This window comes from Cyrtonyx montezumae, unplaced genomic scaffold, assembly GCF_038088225.1.
Source record: "Cyrtonyx montezumae isolate F1298 unplaced genomic scaffold, pur_monq_1.0 scaffold_2, whole genome shotgun sequence".
Taxonomy (NCBI): Eukaryota; Metazoa; Chordata; class Aves; order Galliformes; family Odontophoridae; genus Cyrtonyx; species Cyrtonyx montezumae.
This window is the reverse complement of record NW_027071936.1, coordinates 52,556,764-52,571,931: the sequence shown is the minus strand read 5'-3', so window position 1 is coordinate 52,571,931 and position 15,168 is coordinate 52,556,764. Positions and strand designations below refer to the sequence as shown.

Sequence of the window (15,168 nt, the reverse complement as noted above, 5' to 3'; positions counted from 1 at the left end):
TTTGCAAGAGAAGCTGAACCGTATCTTTCATTATAATGAACATTCAAATTTGGAATAAAAAGATAAAAACTCAAACAGCTTCTCAAATGAAATGGTACGCAGCATGGCAACTTCAATTTTGTCTGTCCTTTTCCTGTTAACATACCACAAGAAATCTTAAGGCTTCAAACAAGACTGATTGGAAGGATTTGTGGAATAATAACTTTTTGAAATTATGTGACGGAGTCAGCAAGTTAAATATATGGGGCAGAATATTTCAGAGGTATATTTTTAAGGAGTAGGGTACCGTTTTTAGGACCTGTACTTCAAGATACCTTTCTACCCATGCAGGGACTTCACTAATGTGTCAGTGTTCTGTGACATCCAACCCACCTGCCATATTCAGTACAAGAAAAGTTGAAGTCAAAACATTTTGCATAACACTGAGTTCTGCACATGCTGCTTAAAGGAGGAGAGATATATGACAACTGAAGGAAGAGGAAGCAGTCAGTTTAGGTTTTTTCTTAGAAGGGAATACTTACCAAAAGTTGTGACTAGCTGTGGTATATTATCATACGCATTCTAATTAATGTCACTGCTTAAAATTGGAGCGACCTCCTACAGAAATGCTTGCAGTTCTCAGTAGATCTGCAGCTACAGCATGAGTGAGGTGTACAGACTGAATTTTCTGTGAAGAAAAAAACATTTATAATCTGCTCCAGCTTGAAGTACAATGTAGCATAAATGCGCTGTTATGGCTTTCTCAGCATTTTCCAGCACTTTTTTTTAAAGCTAACTGCTAATAAGTTTGAAAAGAGCACTCAAAAGTGCTTTTTACAGTATAGCTTGCTTCTAAAACAAGTGCTTGTAGGAAATCTTATTTCTTCAGGATAACATTAAAAAGGTGTTCACAGAAGTCAGGTATGTGATAAACCAAAAAACCCTAGTAAAATTTTGATGAGAACTCATGCAAAATTTAAATAATAAATTTTCCAAGAGGATTTTAAAAAACATATATATCTTCAATAAGTTTTTTTTCTTTCAGTCTCATATTTTACATATTGGTGTCTCAGTCAATTAAAAATATGAAACTTACTTAAAAACTAACCTTGTAACATAACTTCATCCACCATACTCTCCCAACAAAATGATTTCTCTTTACAGACAAGACTGTACTAGCAAAAGTTATCGAAGATAATCAGGAAACTGGGAAAGCATAAAGTATCAACAGCAAAATGCTGAGTAACCTGGGTCTGTCCAGCCTGAGGAAAAGACTGAGAGGAGATCCAATTAATTTTTATAAATATCTAAAGGGAGGTGGAAGGCAAATGGATACAGCCAGGCTCTTTTTGACAGTGTGTAGTGATAGCATAAAACCTCAACATAGGAAGTTTCATATGAATATACAGAACTTCTTTACAGTAAGGATGACAGAGCACTAGAACAGGATGCCCAGAGAGGCTGTGGAGTCTCCTTCAATGGAGATATTCAAGACCCCGGATTCCTACCTGTGTGGCCTATTGTAGGGAACCTGCTTTAGCAGTGGGGTTGGAATCAACCTCTTGAGGTCCCTTCCAACCACTGCAATTCTGTCATTTTGGGAACTTCACAATTTGACTGATTCTGTGAGAACGGTTCTGTCACTGTATACTTTGACAGATATCACCTATAAAATTCTGATTTGCATGAGTGAAATCTATACAGAGCCATATATACAGTGTATATAAAAAAGATAACAGGTTCAGACTGTCTCTGTGCCGGCAAGAGGTACATATGCAGACCTTGAATCTAGAATTATTTTTCAGAAAAAAAGAAAATCCTAATCTTGTGGACGAATGGTACTGATTTTGTGTCAGAGCAAAAACTTTCACCAATATAAAAAAAATAACATTTGGAAATATGTGAAGCCCTTTATTTCCTCACAAACACTGATATTTTAACCTTCTTGTGGCATTTTCTTGAAGTTACTTTAAAAGGAGCTTGTAACTTGATTTAGACTCCATTCACATAAAAAGAGAAACACCTTTTCCATCTGTTAACTCTTTCACATCATTTATGATTACTTCAATATTCTAGATATTTTTATTTTAATGTACTGTGTTTCTTTATGCATATTTTCAACAGACAACAAAGAAACATTATTAACCTGCATTCAAAACAATAATTCATTCTCCCTGCTTGCTAAAGCTGCCTACAAACTCCACAAATAACAAAGGAGCCTCCAATAATGCTTTCAAAGCCATTGTTCTTCTAATAATTCTTCTAATAATTCTTCTAATCTTCTTCATAGATTAGCCCAAAAAGTTGCCTGCAACTGCTACTCCATCTCCAGCTGGGTTCATTGATCCATTTATCAATTCTGAATTTTAACACTGAGCAAAGTCTTTTTATTATTTAACACTATATTTCAGAACTTTACCCTATGAAGTCAGAGAAAATAAGATGGCAGAAATTCTGTAGATACCTTAGAACCACTGAAGAAAATTTTAAATGCTGTTAGGTGCTAAGAACTTACAGCAAAGTTTCCTTACTGCTTTCTTCATTTCACACTGATGTAATTAAGCAGCACTCTTTTCTATGTATTCATGCACAGTTAACAGTGATATAAATTCCTTTCTCAAGAGTTTACTATTTATTAAAATAAATAATAAAATTATCTCCTAGAGTTGCAAGAGAGAAAACTTTCTTACAGTGGACATACACTGGTGCATCACTATTAATGAATCTTCTTGTTATGAGATAATCACTTAACATTTTGGTGAACAACAGAAGTGAAAAGATACAGAACACGTTCTTAAGTAAGATATCTTCTTCTTAAATAGGAAGAAGTACAAAATATTTTTCCTATTCAAGACCCTTTGAAGTACTAGGGAAAAAATCCACAGAAAACTCCACTGCTGTCTTCTCTGTCCACTGCTGTTGCTTAGCAAGAATTTGAAAATAAACAGAGAGAAAGGGTTCTCCTGGCATTATTCATTCAGCAGACTACTCCTGAGTGCTAAAGCCATTCTTCAGCAAAACCCCTCTGATGTGCCATGCTGTGCTCCAAACTCAGAGCAACATGTCCCTACAGGGAACAGCCCAGTGACTGCTCTGCTGCAAGAGCAATAGGAGAGCTCAATTAAAACCCCGGTGCGACAAGCCTCTTCCATCTACTTAATCAAATTCACCCTGGAGCGGAGACAGCTTTGCAGCCACAGCACTAAAAATCTCATCCCGAGATTGTGTGACTGTGTGACTGGGAAACTGGGATGAGCATAGTATGTCTCCAGCCTGGAAAAGGGCAGAAAATGCTCAGCATGGGTCAGTTTAGAAAGGATTTTGGAAAAGTCTGAATAAAAAAAAGCCATAACACTTGGTGTTTTTGCAAAAAGTAAGCTGCTCTTGCTGTGGTTAAGAAGCCCTTAGTCACTGTCACATTGCATGCATTTTCATAGATTCATAGGTTCATAAGGTTGGAAAGGACCTACAAGATCATCTAGTCCAACCATCCTCCTATCACTATCCCCATCCAACTACTAAATCAGATCCCTAAAGATTCATTGCAAGGTTTGGGAAGGAGATGGTTTGCAAGGTTCAAGAACAGGGCATAGCTTGTCCTGAGCATAGTACAATGGGCTGAAAGATAGGGATGTTCATCTACTCTGCTTATACACATGTTGAACTACCTTTATCCATCATGGTAACTCCAGCATTTAAACTAAAAAATAAAAAATAAACAATTATCCAAAGATCTGCAAGCAGCTGACCCTTAAACACATTTAACACAGTAGCAACAGAACTAACGTACAGAAGGAAGATAACAGCAGCAACACCACTTCACTCTGGTTTCTAAACATTTGTTTTTGCCATCTCCTCTGCTTAGGAGATGCAGATTTAAGAAGCCTGATAAAAGCACCTTTTAGCTAATTCCAGGAATGCCTTCAGATTGGCAAGCTACAGAAAATAGCGTGAGGAAAGGCAAAGTTCATAGAATCATAGACTTGTTAAGGTCAGAAAGATTACCAGAACATCTAGCACAATCATCAGTCCACGCCTGTGACCACTCTAGACCATGTCACTCAATGTGAAACCTACCCTTTTCTTAAACACCTCCAGCAACGGTGACTCTACCACCTCACTGGGCAGCCTGTTCCAACACCTCACCGCCCTTATGGAGAAGAAATTTCTGAAGCTGGTACAATCTGAGACCACTACCTTTCATACTACTACTGTTACCTGGGAGAAGAGGCCAGCCTCCACCTCACTACTACCTCTTTTTAGGGAGCTGTAGAGAATGCTTAGGTCTCCCTCCCATGAGACTCCCCTTTCTCCAGACTAAAGAATCCCAGTTCCCTCAGCCACTCCTCCTAAGACACGTTTCAGACCCTACACCAGCTTCACTGCCCTTCTATGGACATACTCCAGCACCTTAGTATCTTTCATGTAGTGAGGGGCTCACTACAAAATGTGTTTCCTGCATGGGAAGCAGGGCCATCATTGAATTAACATGTTGAATTAGCTCTTCTGATTTGTGAATCCACTGCTGGTACCCCAGAAGGCAAAAGGCTTACAAAAAACAAACAAACAAAAAAACCCAAACAGATTTTATTAAAGGGATGAAAAGCCTGCCCTTTTAAAATCCCTTTAATTTCCTTTTTTTTTGTTGCCTTGTAGATTATTAGGCCACAGACAGACACAGCTATGTGTAGGCCTCTCTCCAACTGAAGCATTTCAACATATGCTCCATAGCACTGTTTAGCAAGATGCAATGGCTCAAATCACTTTAAGGACCACCGTGCTTATGGAAAGATGATGGCTTATTTCCACTTCTTTACTTCATACAATCATATGTAGTACATTAATGTAGTTTTTCAGTGTCACTGCTTTTGTAAGGGCTACTAGAAATTGTATTCCTATCTATGCCTTCTCATGAGTAGCTGCACTTCTTCCATACTTTCTTTTAATTTTCACTTCCAAAAAAATTATTCCTGTAATGCAGAGGTGGCCATAACAAGCAAGGGATGTTCCTCATTCATTTATTTTGTTGTGCACTAAGCTAATAAATTTCAGTGAATGCAAAATCAGAGATGGTCTTTCAGAAGGTTACATGATCAATGCAATTAAGCATGAAATCAAAACTGAACCAGAATATTAATAACTTCTATCCGTATTTTTTCCTTTTTATTGCACCTTTATTCCATTACAAAAATCAATTCACCCAATGCTTCACATTTTCTTTTCTGTTTTCTTGTTGTTTTTTTAATTGAGTTCTCAGTCTTGCATAGTTTACCTGAATTTTTCAAAGGCCCAAGCCATCTATCCAAGGATGGAAGTAGACACAGGGAAAACAAGCAACAAAACGAACAACTCATGCTTCATTTGGTAACTTTTCTCAGTTCATCAAATCACCTTCAGTAGCACCAAGTGTGTCAGTCATGAAACATTAAAAAAAACCAAATCCTTTCTTTAGAATTGCAATTTCTAATGTTTATAAAGGACGTAGATCTTAAGGAGAGATGCAAAGGGGCCACACTGCTACACCAAGCACCTCAGCAAAAACCCTGCTCTACTTGCTCAAGACACAAAGCACCTTCTCCAAGCTCAGAAACACAGAGGTCTTCTAACCCCCATGAGCTCAGCCAGCCTCTCTGCCAGACCCTGCTGCCCCAGAGGTGCTTGCTCAGCTCATGAATCACAGTCTGCACCTCACAGCCAGCCTGCAGCACAGCACAGGGGTGTAAAGCTGCAGCCGTGTACCTGCACAGAAACGGCTGGAACCCAGAGCAGGGCAAAGTTTGATGAGAGAGCAGCTCAGCTTTAGCTGGAGACAGGCAGAAGCCCACAGATGGTAATCACCTAAGCCCTCTGAGTTTTATCCTCCACTGCTTGTTTGCCAGAATCTTCAAGTTCCTGTGAACTTAATCAAGCAGCATGTATTAGAAGTGAAAAGCTCAGCAGTTCAGGATGTTTTTACATTGTTGGTGGTGGGGTTTTGTTGTTTATTTATTTATTTTATTTTACCAAAAACAAAACTTAACCAATTGAAACCACAAGGAAGAAAAACACTACTATTAAATAAAAGGAACAGAATTAACATTAATAATGCAGAAATATTTCCCTCATTGTAATTTTTTGTCAAGGTCTGCATAGAGCATCTGAGATGCAATCCAACAGCATTTACATCTATTTAAACATCTGGATTTTCACCATCACTCATTCACGAAGCTATGCAAGAGAGTTTACTTCATATAGAAAGGTACACTAAATTTGTTTGGAGATCAGTTTTATTAAAAAGAGAAACTCCTCTGCATTAAAAGAACAATACTTGTTCCATCTCTAATTTTTACCGAGAATTGGAAAGTAATTTAATTTATTGCTGGAATAATTTCATTTGTCATACTTAAGATGATCACTCACAGATTGAAGTTTTTTAGTTTTTTAGTTTTAAGCTTTAAATCTAATGGGAAAAAAAAAAGGAAAGACAATATAATTAAATATAAGAACTAAAAGCTAATTAGTCTCCACGTTCTCATTTTACATAACCTCCAAGCTGTAAAGGGAAAGTTGTTCTGGAACATCTAGCTACTGTCACTAAAAAAAAAAATCTATTACACCCTATGAAGTACTTCAATAAATCTTTAGATTTTTAAAACATTCATTTTTAACTTACAGCTCAATCTATAAAAAGTTAGTAATGGAACAATCCTGATATATTCTGCAAGTTCTATATTCAGAACACAACTCAAATCTCATCTTCTGCTAGATTTTACTCTAAGAGTTAAAATCCTAACGTATTACTCCAACTCTTGAAAATAATTGCGTTAACACATCTGAAACACATACACCTAAAATTGAAGACTAAGCAGAAACTTGATGTTATAAAAACCATGGAATCCACACCACACTGGAACCTAGAATGAAATTTTAGGATTGCTTTATTAATTAGTTGTTGCATAATGGGGTATGAAGGGAAGATTAAAGAAATCTATCACAGTGGAGCATTCAGTCTCAGTACTCCCCACAGAATTTACTCAAGGATGTCACACAATCATAAAATTACCAAGGTTGGAAAAGACTTCCAAGATTATCTAGAACAACCATCCACCTACCCCCAATACCTCTCACTAAATCACACTCATCTGTACAACATCTCATGTTTCTTGAACATCTCCAGGGACAATAACTCAATCACTTCCCTTTCCATGAGATTGAAATTTTCTCAGGCTGCTGGAGAAAGAGTATAATACCACAGACAGAATTTTCTCTTTATTTGTAAACTCATAACTACTGGGAGTTTGAATCCATCCTGAAAATTCTAGCCCCTAGGAATTTAACAAGAACACATGTGAAAGTTTAATATGAGCATACTTATGAAAATTTAGCAATAGTAGTTTTGCTTTAACACCTTTATTTTCCATACTTCTCTGTTACTTCCTTAACTGTTACTTAACAGTTAAGAAAAACTTCTTAGCCATTGCTCTAAATCACATTTTCCACTTCGAAGTACTCAACAGTCCATTTCTTTCTCTCTCAATGGTAAAGCTCAGTATTCGTAATATACAAGCTCATGTTGAGTCTTAAAACTGAAAGATTCTCAATTGAAGTGACATTCAAAGAATAAGCACTTCCAACACACCTCAAAAGGCAGCAAGCCCACACACCAAGAGTGGATTTGGTGTGACATCTGAGGAATGTTACGCTACACTCCAGTACACGAGGGATTCGGCTTTATGTAGAATCACATCAGCTTAATAGATAGAAGAAATTAAAGAAAATGAAAAACTTTAAAAGATTTCTCAGTATGTTTTCCTTTCAACCATAGTAATAAATTCTTAAAAAAAAAAAAAAAAAAAAAAAGGAAGACCTGGACTTACTTGAGCAGAGATTACAATTTGAAGCCCATTGCAAAGATTTATGTACCATTTGCCTTCAAGTAAGGAAGTAGTTTCATTAACACTACTAGGGCTGAGTTTAATATTGGACACATAGAATTATCTCATACAGCTGTGATGCTATTTCTTAAATATTGAGCTTTGCCATAGAACAGGTCTACTTACTGTCACAAATGGTTACAAAATGCAAGCAGTAAAGCCAGACATCAATAGCAACTCTTACCTTGGCAATAAACGAAACCTTTGCACTAGCCCTCTTTACTCTCATTAGAACACAAAAGCACTACAACAGTTCTCATATTGATTTTTAATGATGAAGATGAGGTTATATGCATCATGCCAACCAATACAGGAAAATAAAAAGAATGGATCAGATTTAGAGCATGAACTTTCAACAGTGTGTAGATTCAATTTAATGTTAAGTATAAAGTTGAATGAATACCTGAAAGAGAAACCAGGGGACAGACCTCATCAACAGGAAGGGTAAACTGCATTCCCCACTGTACCTCTTACTGAATATCTACAGTCAAAAAAAATATGGCAACTTGAGTCACGTAAGCAGAGCAGACTGCCTACATGTGAAAGCCTCAGAAGGATGCACTTCAGTTTCTGAAAGTAATCCTGTATTTTAGAATGAACACTCAGAAAGCATTATCTTCAATGCACAAGTTAGTTTTCTAACACATTCAACTAAACTTCCTCATTCATCTCTATTAATATCTCATTATCAACATAATTAATTATACATTAGATTTTGCAAAGGGAAGGGTTAGCTGCTATTGAAACCATTGTGGTTGATGAGTATATGACCACACAAGAACTGAAGACAGGAGCTCTACGTTTTTGTGATTCAGAATCTATCACACCACACCGGTCTTATTTGGTACATCTGAACATACCAAGCCTATTATCCTAATAATAAAAGTAGTAAGAACTGTTATCTTTAATAAAACTGGAATGGAAACTTCTGAACTTTCTGAGTTTCTGAGAGTTCTGTGAAAGAGACAAGAAAACGTATACACAAGTGTTGATGAAGGTTTGCTTGTTTCCTTTAACGTAGGGCACTGCACACCACTTTACTGGCTTTCCAGTATTTACCACTGAAAGAATGCTGCTTAATTTTAAGTGCAACAACATTTTAGTAGTAACATAACCAGTACCCACAGCAATTCTTGAAAATGGCTTTGAATCATGAGTTTAGAAAGCTCACAATACAAAGATCACTCTGAAAAATTTGAATGACTTTGTGAAATAGGAGTGTTGGCCTTTATTTCTAATACAGCTTTTTTCTTGCATCGTATGTCACTTAATTTCCATAGCAACTCACCGAAGCAAGAAGCCACTGTTTCAAAGAAATCTGAATTGATACAATACACTAGAGAGGAACCACAAGAGACTCAGACTAGCGCAGAAGTAGCCAGGGAAATTCCACCTTATCAAGCATTCAGTGTAACTGAATTACTGAAAAGCTATACTAGACTATACCAGTTTCACATCAATTACAAGGATCCTAGTACTGGTTGCCAATGATTTCTACTGCATTGTAACCCTAAATACTGATAATTGCAATTTATCAATGAAGCGTTGGTGAAGAGTCAGCTTTGCTTTCAAGTCTTTCCATCAAGTCTTTTATGTTAATAGACATAAGAAAAACACCATCAGCAACAACAGAAACTTTCAAAATGCTTTCAGTGAAGTAAATAGCGTTTAGCTCTCACTAATCACGTTAACATCACTGCTTATTATCCACAAAGGCTGGATCTGAAGTTCCGCTTGATGAGTTTTCCAAGGAAAAAGACATTTAAAGTCTAGAAAGAAGCAGAGCAGTGCTTTATCAACACAGAATAACACATGTTATAAGCTGTCATATTTGACAGTAGGAATAGCCATAATAACTGATGATCTGCAGAAGTGTATTTTCTAAAGTGCTAGAGAGAAAACTATCCTGCTCGCTAGAAAGAAAACCATCCTGCTTGCTCAAGTTAGCTTACAAACCTCATCCAGAACAGTACTGTTTATTTGGTTACCAAAAACATCATCATAATTTAAACTGACAGCTGTCTAAGCTCCAAATTCTTTAAGGGCAAAAAGCAAGAGCATTACTTAAAGTTTACAGCAAGATACGACAGCACCATATTGCAGCTGTTACGGTAAGGAATTACAAGTGTCTGGGAAAGACAATGCAGCGAGCGATGGTCAACCAGCGCCGGGCAGCGAGGACGAGCATCCCGCGGGGCACCCACACACAGCGCACCCGCGGACACTGCCTCCCCAGTGCGTGCACGTCAGCGAGTGAAGCACCGGCACCTGCACTGCTCTGGTGCAGCATCTCATCGTGCTGCACGTCTAACTGCTGCACTGCTCGTAACATCGCATGAAATTAGTTTTTATTATTGTCTGCAAGATGAAGAGAATTAAAGCAATATACCGCCGCTATTTAAACCGAGGCAGTTCTCCCTGTTTGCATGCTGCACAGCTACAAAGAAAAACATTCATTACCTGTGTGAAGAGAACCTGTGATTAGCCTGACGAGGTACTGGGCAAACCTCATGATTTCACGCTTACACCGCTTCCTACAGCCACTCATCTTAAGCAACAACGTACTCCTCGGAGGAGAGCCAGGAGACTTTTGCCGATAGAGGGACCAGTTTCCGCCAGCAAACTTCTGAGGCACTCGGCAGCCTCCCCGCCTCGCAGCCTCCGCCGCTGCCGGGGAGCGCCGCGCAGAGCGGTGGTTCCGGGCCGAGCCCCGCAGGGCTCCGGGTGCGCTGCGCTGCCCCGCGGGGCCGCCCCCGCCGCTGCCCGCGGCCGCTCGGTGGAGCCGCAGCCGCGGGGCGGCCGGGGCGGGGCCGCCTCCCTCCCCCGGCACCGCGCACACACGCACGGAGAGGCAGCGTCCTCGGGGAAGCGGCAGACAGGTGGGGAGGGCGTGGCGGGAAAAAGCTGAAATAATCCGATGTCACGCCGTGGATTGAGGAGGAAGCATCCCAACAGCGCTCTAGAGATAGCGCGCTGCTCAAGGTCAGAGCGGAGGACCGCCTCGCGTCCACCTACGGGCACCAAAGCAGGCGGTGAGCTGAGGGGCTCCGAGCGGCGTTAACCTGATGCCCGCCGCCAGGTGCGTGATGCCCTGCCCTGGGTGGAGGAGCAGACCCCGTGTGGGTTCCTCGCTCACAGCCCGCTGTCTGCGAGAAGGGCGATGTAGGAAGCCACACGCGATCTTTTCTAGTCTCTCTTATAAAGCCATTGTTTTCTGCCTTGCGTGAGAGAAGTGCTTCCTATCAATGTTCTGCTTAAGTCTTTACCCAGGGTCAGAGAATCTGAAAAGCACATTTCCCTCAGACTATCACACAAACACAGAACAACTCTGGCTATTGCATTAGCTAGTGATGCGATAGGCAATGCCTAATACAGTTAAACACAAAAAAGAACCCATTAGGGAAAAACTTAACAGGAAAAAAAAAAATCATCGATCTAATTTTAAAGACAGCATTAATCACGTAAACATTTGGTAAATGTCTTTAAAAAAAGTAGTGTAACACATCCAAGCACACCTCTCTGTGCTATTTCTTTTTATTACACGCTGAGGAAGGATAAATGCATTATAAAATCAACACATCAAAGCACTATCAAACTTGGAGTTAGATAGCATACACAGAAATTATGTCATCTAAAATAAGCTTGCTTTCTCCTGCTTGCAGTGAGACTGCACCACTAACAGAGAGCCACAATGAAACAGAGCTCCAAGAAGTCCCCACACTGGCCCAGTCCATGACAACCTGAGAAGAAACTGGGCAACTTTTAGCATCACATTAACTTTTATAAAAGGCATTAGAAAGAAAAAAAGAAAAAAAAAAGAAAAAAGGAAGCAAAACTTTGACTGAAAGAGTTTAACAAGACACCTTCTGAAAAACAAAACCCCCAAATAGCTGGTAGAAGACATACTGGAAAAAGAAGTGGGTACATCTCTGCTTTAGTGAGGACAAGAGGCCAGTGCAAATGGTGCTCAGAGACCTTGACCTGCTTAATCCTCTGACATCTTTAATTGCTGAATATAAAATTCAATTGTAGTGTTACTTCAAAATGAAGTACTGAAATATCAGTTTTCTAAATACTTTAAATATGCATTCTCATCAAGACCACGGGTTTTGTTCTGTGCTTTTTCACCCTCCCAAAAAACAAAGCAGCATCACTTCTGACATATTTTGCTAAACCTTTCACATTTCAATACAGCACTAACAATAATTACCGCCCAAGGGTTCATGAAAGGTTTCTGACCAGTTTCAGTAAGAGGATTTTAACTAACAGCACAGTATTCTGATAATGCAGGATCCACATCTAGCTCCCCTATTTCTCTGCTCAGCACAAATGGCCAACTAATCTTTGAACTGAAGCTGCTTATCCAAGTCAAAAAGCTGATGAGGGAAAAGTGGTCAGCAAAATCACAATGAAAAAGGGTAATAAAGTGACCATGGTTTTGTCAGTGAACACACTAGAGTGCAATAGAGTTGGAAAATATCAGCTCCTCTATATTGGTACCATTTAAATTATCTTATAGGACTCACTGCAGTCTTTGGAAATAGTATTTTCACACTGGAACTAATTACTTTTATTTCTGCAGGCATGACTTCCCCTAATAGTTCATTACCTATAAGTCTGAACTGAAATCCAAAGTATGAAAATAAAGATGACCCCTTTTAACATCAGAAGGATCTGAATTTCTTGTTTTGGGATCAGGTACTTAGAAATTAGGATTTAAAAACCATTAGTTAAATACATCAGGGAATGAATAAAATGTGTAAACATAACAATATCCCCCCCAAACACACAGATTCTAGAAAAAGCAAAATGGAAGGACAAACTAAGTGTTCATTGTTAAGGGGTAGATTTTCAAATTAGTTTACTTCTCAGCTTCTCAGAGACTGTTTGCACTGTACATTTCATCTGCACACGTTTTAACATCCATCCATCTTCAAAGGATTGAATTCTCTCCTTGAACTGGCTGGCCTGTGCTAATTCCTAAAAAGAGTCTGAATCTTCCAAAAATGACAACAAATCGATTAGATGCCTAAACCTCAGAGAGAGTCAACCAGGAACATTGAAAACCTGCATGGGGTTTCTGTTGGAATTTATGTACATAAGGTAAAGGCTGAATTCCACAAGTGAACATTTATATCCGTCTTCTTATTTCAAAGAACAGAGGTAATATTTGCAATTACACGGCAAGAAATAACAGATGGGCAAAAACAAGCAGATGGGTGAGCACAAAGTACCAGCGAGATGTTTACGATCAGCACAGCAAACAGCTGCCACAGTTAGATGACCATCATCAGATCTCCTTTCTGTTGCTTCTCACCTGTCATAAATGCAAGAATCCCCCTAAACCAGAGTCCCTGCTGTGTTTATTTTAATTGCTCTTCACTGCTTTTACTCCTTGACCTTCAAGAAGATCTTGTACCATGGTGTCCAAAGTTGGCCAACATCTAAAGTAGATGCAGAATCATCAGAAAAAAAAAACACCAGAAACTGCAGAATTCCACACTATTTACCATTTGTGTGAGTGTGTCAGTTATCTCTTTAGGGAAAGTAGCAAGAAAAAATCTTCCTGCAGCTTATTTGCCCAAATTTAGTCTTAATCTTAGACAGTAATGCAAACCAGTGATTGCTACACAGTAAAACGTGAGGTGAGAAAGCAGAGATGCAGAGATATTTCTGTGTGGGACATATATACCTCAAACCCCAGGACAGATGGCAATGGGACTGCCAGCATCCCTAGTTAAGATAGCGGAGTTCTTGTTATTAGTACTTTATTTTCACCCTTCATAAGGTATAAATTTTTTCCATATCCTTTACTTACTCATGTTGCAAGTAATGTTTCTTAATATGCAACATAAAAGAAAGACCTTCACTTTGGCCGATACCACTGAAAATTAATGCACAATCTTCCTACATTTGTCTATAGCTTTTAGCTTCTCCTGAAAGTTTGCTACGAAAAATATTTCAGAATTCAAACAACTTTATTACCATGTTTAAAATGGTACTACAGAGGAATGACTGCTATTCCCTGTCTTTCTTAGTTCCTCAAAGCTTACAGACTTAGTGCATCCTTATTTGGAGTAATGTCAAAATAGCTGCCCTGCACCCTAAAATTGTTTGTGTTAAGTAAAGTTAGTATCAAGAAATCATCCATATTTTCCATTCTAACAGCTGATATCTTTAAACAAGAAATTACTTCCATCAGTACTGCATTTCTCAATTTTATAGTTTTCTATTACACTTATGGAGCTCTATATATAAGCTCTATGTAAACCTGGTGGCTTAGCCTTCCAGACCATAAAACCTTTGACCAGTGTAACAAAATCTTTTCTTAAAACATTAGTAATTTGCCTTTTATTTCTCCTGTAAGTAGCTATCTGATCAGAATGCCTGTTTCTTCTCACACTACTCTGTGTCCTTGAAGCTTACCCCTAGAGTTCATTCACACAAGACACTCTTAAGATGATGCTTCAGACAATCAACCAGGAGCTACAGCTGCTTCAACCTCCCACACAGTCCTCTCTTGCCTGATTAAATATTCATCACTCTGGGATGTTGCAGTGTCAAAGAGGAGCAGCTTCTCAGCCTGACCTTCCCCAGCCAGACAGAAATTTCTACTGGAGAATAAACAAGATTGGGACTTAACCTGCTGAAACATAAAACAGCATAATGTAGTTTTTGCATTGCATATTGAGTTCCATGCACGCACTGTAAAATTCTTACAGCAGAACCTGAAGTACTGTCTTTAATGTTCAATATAAATTGAATTTCTGTATGCAAAGCTAACTATAAAAAAAGCGCCTGGGCAATGTTATGAATAATCTTACTGCAGAACACTAAAGTCTTTTCATCCTTATTATACAGGTCATGTTGTGTATGCATGTATGGTCGTATCTGCCAACTTAAAAACAATGCTGAGTATTCTCAAATAAAAATATTAAGACATACTACTGTCAAAAAGTATATGGTTGAGTGGGTGTTTTTTTTTTTTGTGGCTCTGGACTGCTATCATGACTTCACATAACATTAATAGTTGTATTTTATAGTTTAAAGTTTTAATTTTGCCTTCAAAGAACTGATTAATGCCCAATTTCAAGCCTTATAACAACTCCAGATATTTTTTCCGTAACTCCTTTTAGTTGCACTAATTTTATACATCTGTTTAGTGGAAGATAACTGAAGTTAACCCTTTATGATTTTGCAATGTTATTAGAATCATATCCCTTATAGGTTCCATAGTTATTTAAAGAATCAGATTATGTTTTATGTACGAGTGTGC

The 15,168-nt window shown here is 38.5% G+C and overlaps 1 protein-coding gene across 3 annotated transcripts in view; it reads right to left on the bottom strand.

Annotated features, from left to right (window-relative positions):
* KCNIP4 (potassium voltage-gated channel interacting protein 4) overlaps positions 1 to 15,168 on the bottom strand; it is a 346,284-nt gene that overhangs the window by 277,881 nt on the left and 53,235 nt on the right. The window contains exon 1 of one of the 3 annotated variants that reach the window (XM_065735728.1): positions 10,353 to 10,546. The exons of 1 other annotated variant lie outside the window; for it this stretch is intronic. In XM_065735728.1, coding sequence (XP_065591800.1) covers positions 10,353 to 10,440 — 88 coding nt within the window. In that variant the 5' untranslated portion in view covers positions 10,441 to 10,546. Of the gene's footprint in view, positions 1 to 10,352; positions 10,547 to 15,168 lie in introns of those variants that run through there. One more of the 3 variants, XM_065735725.1, reaches the window with a different exon arrangement.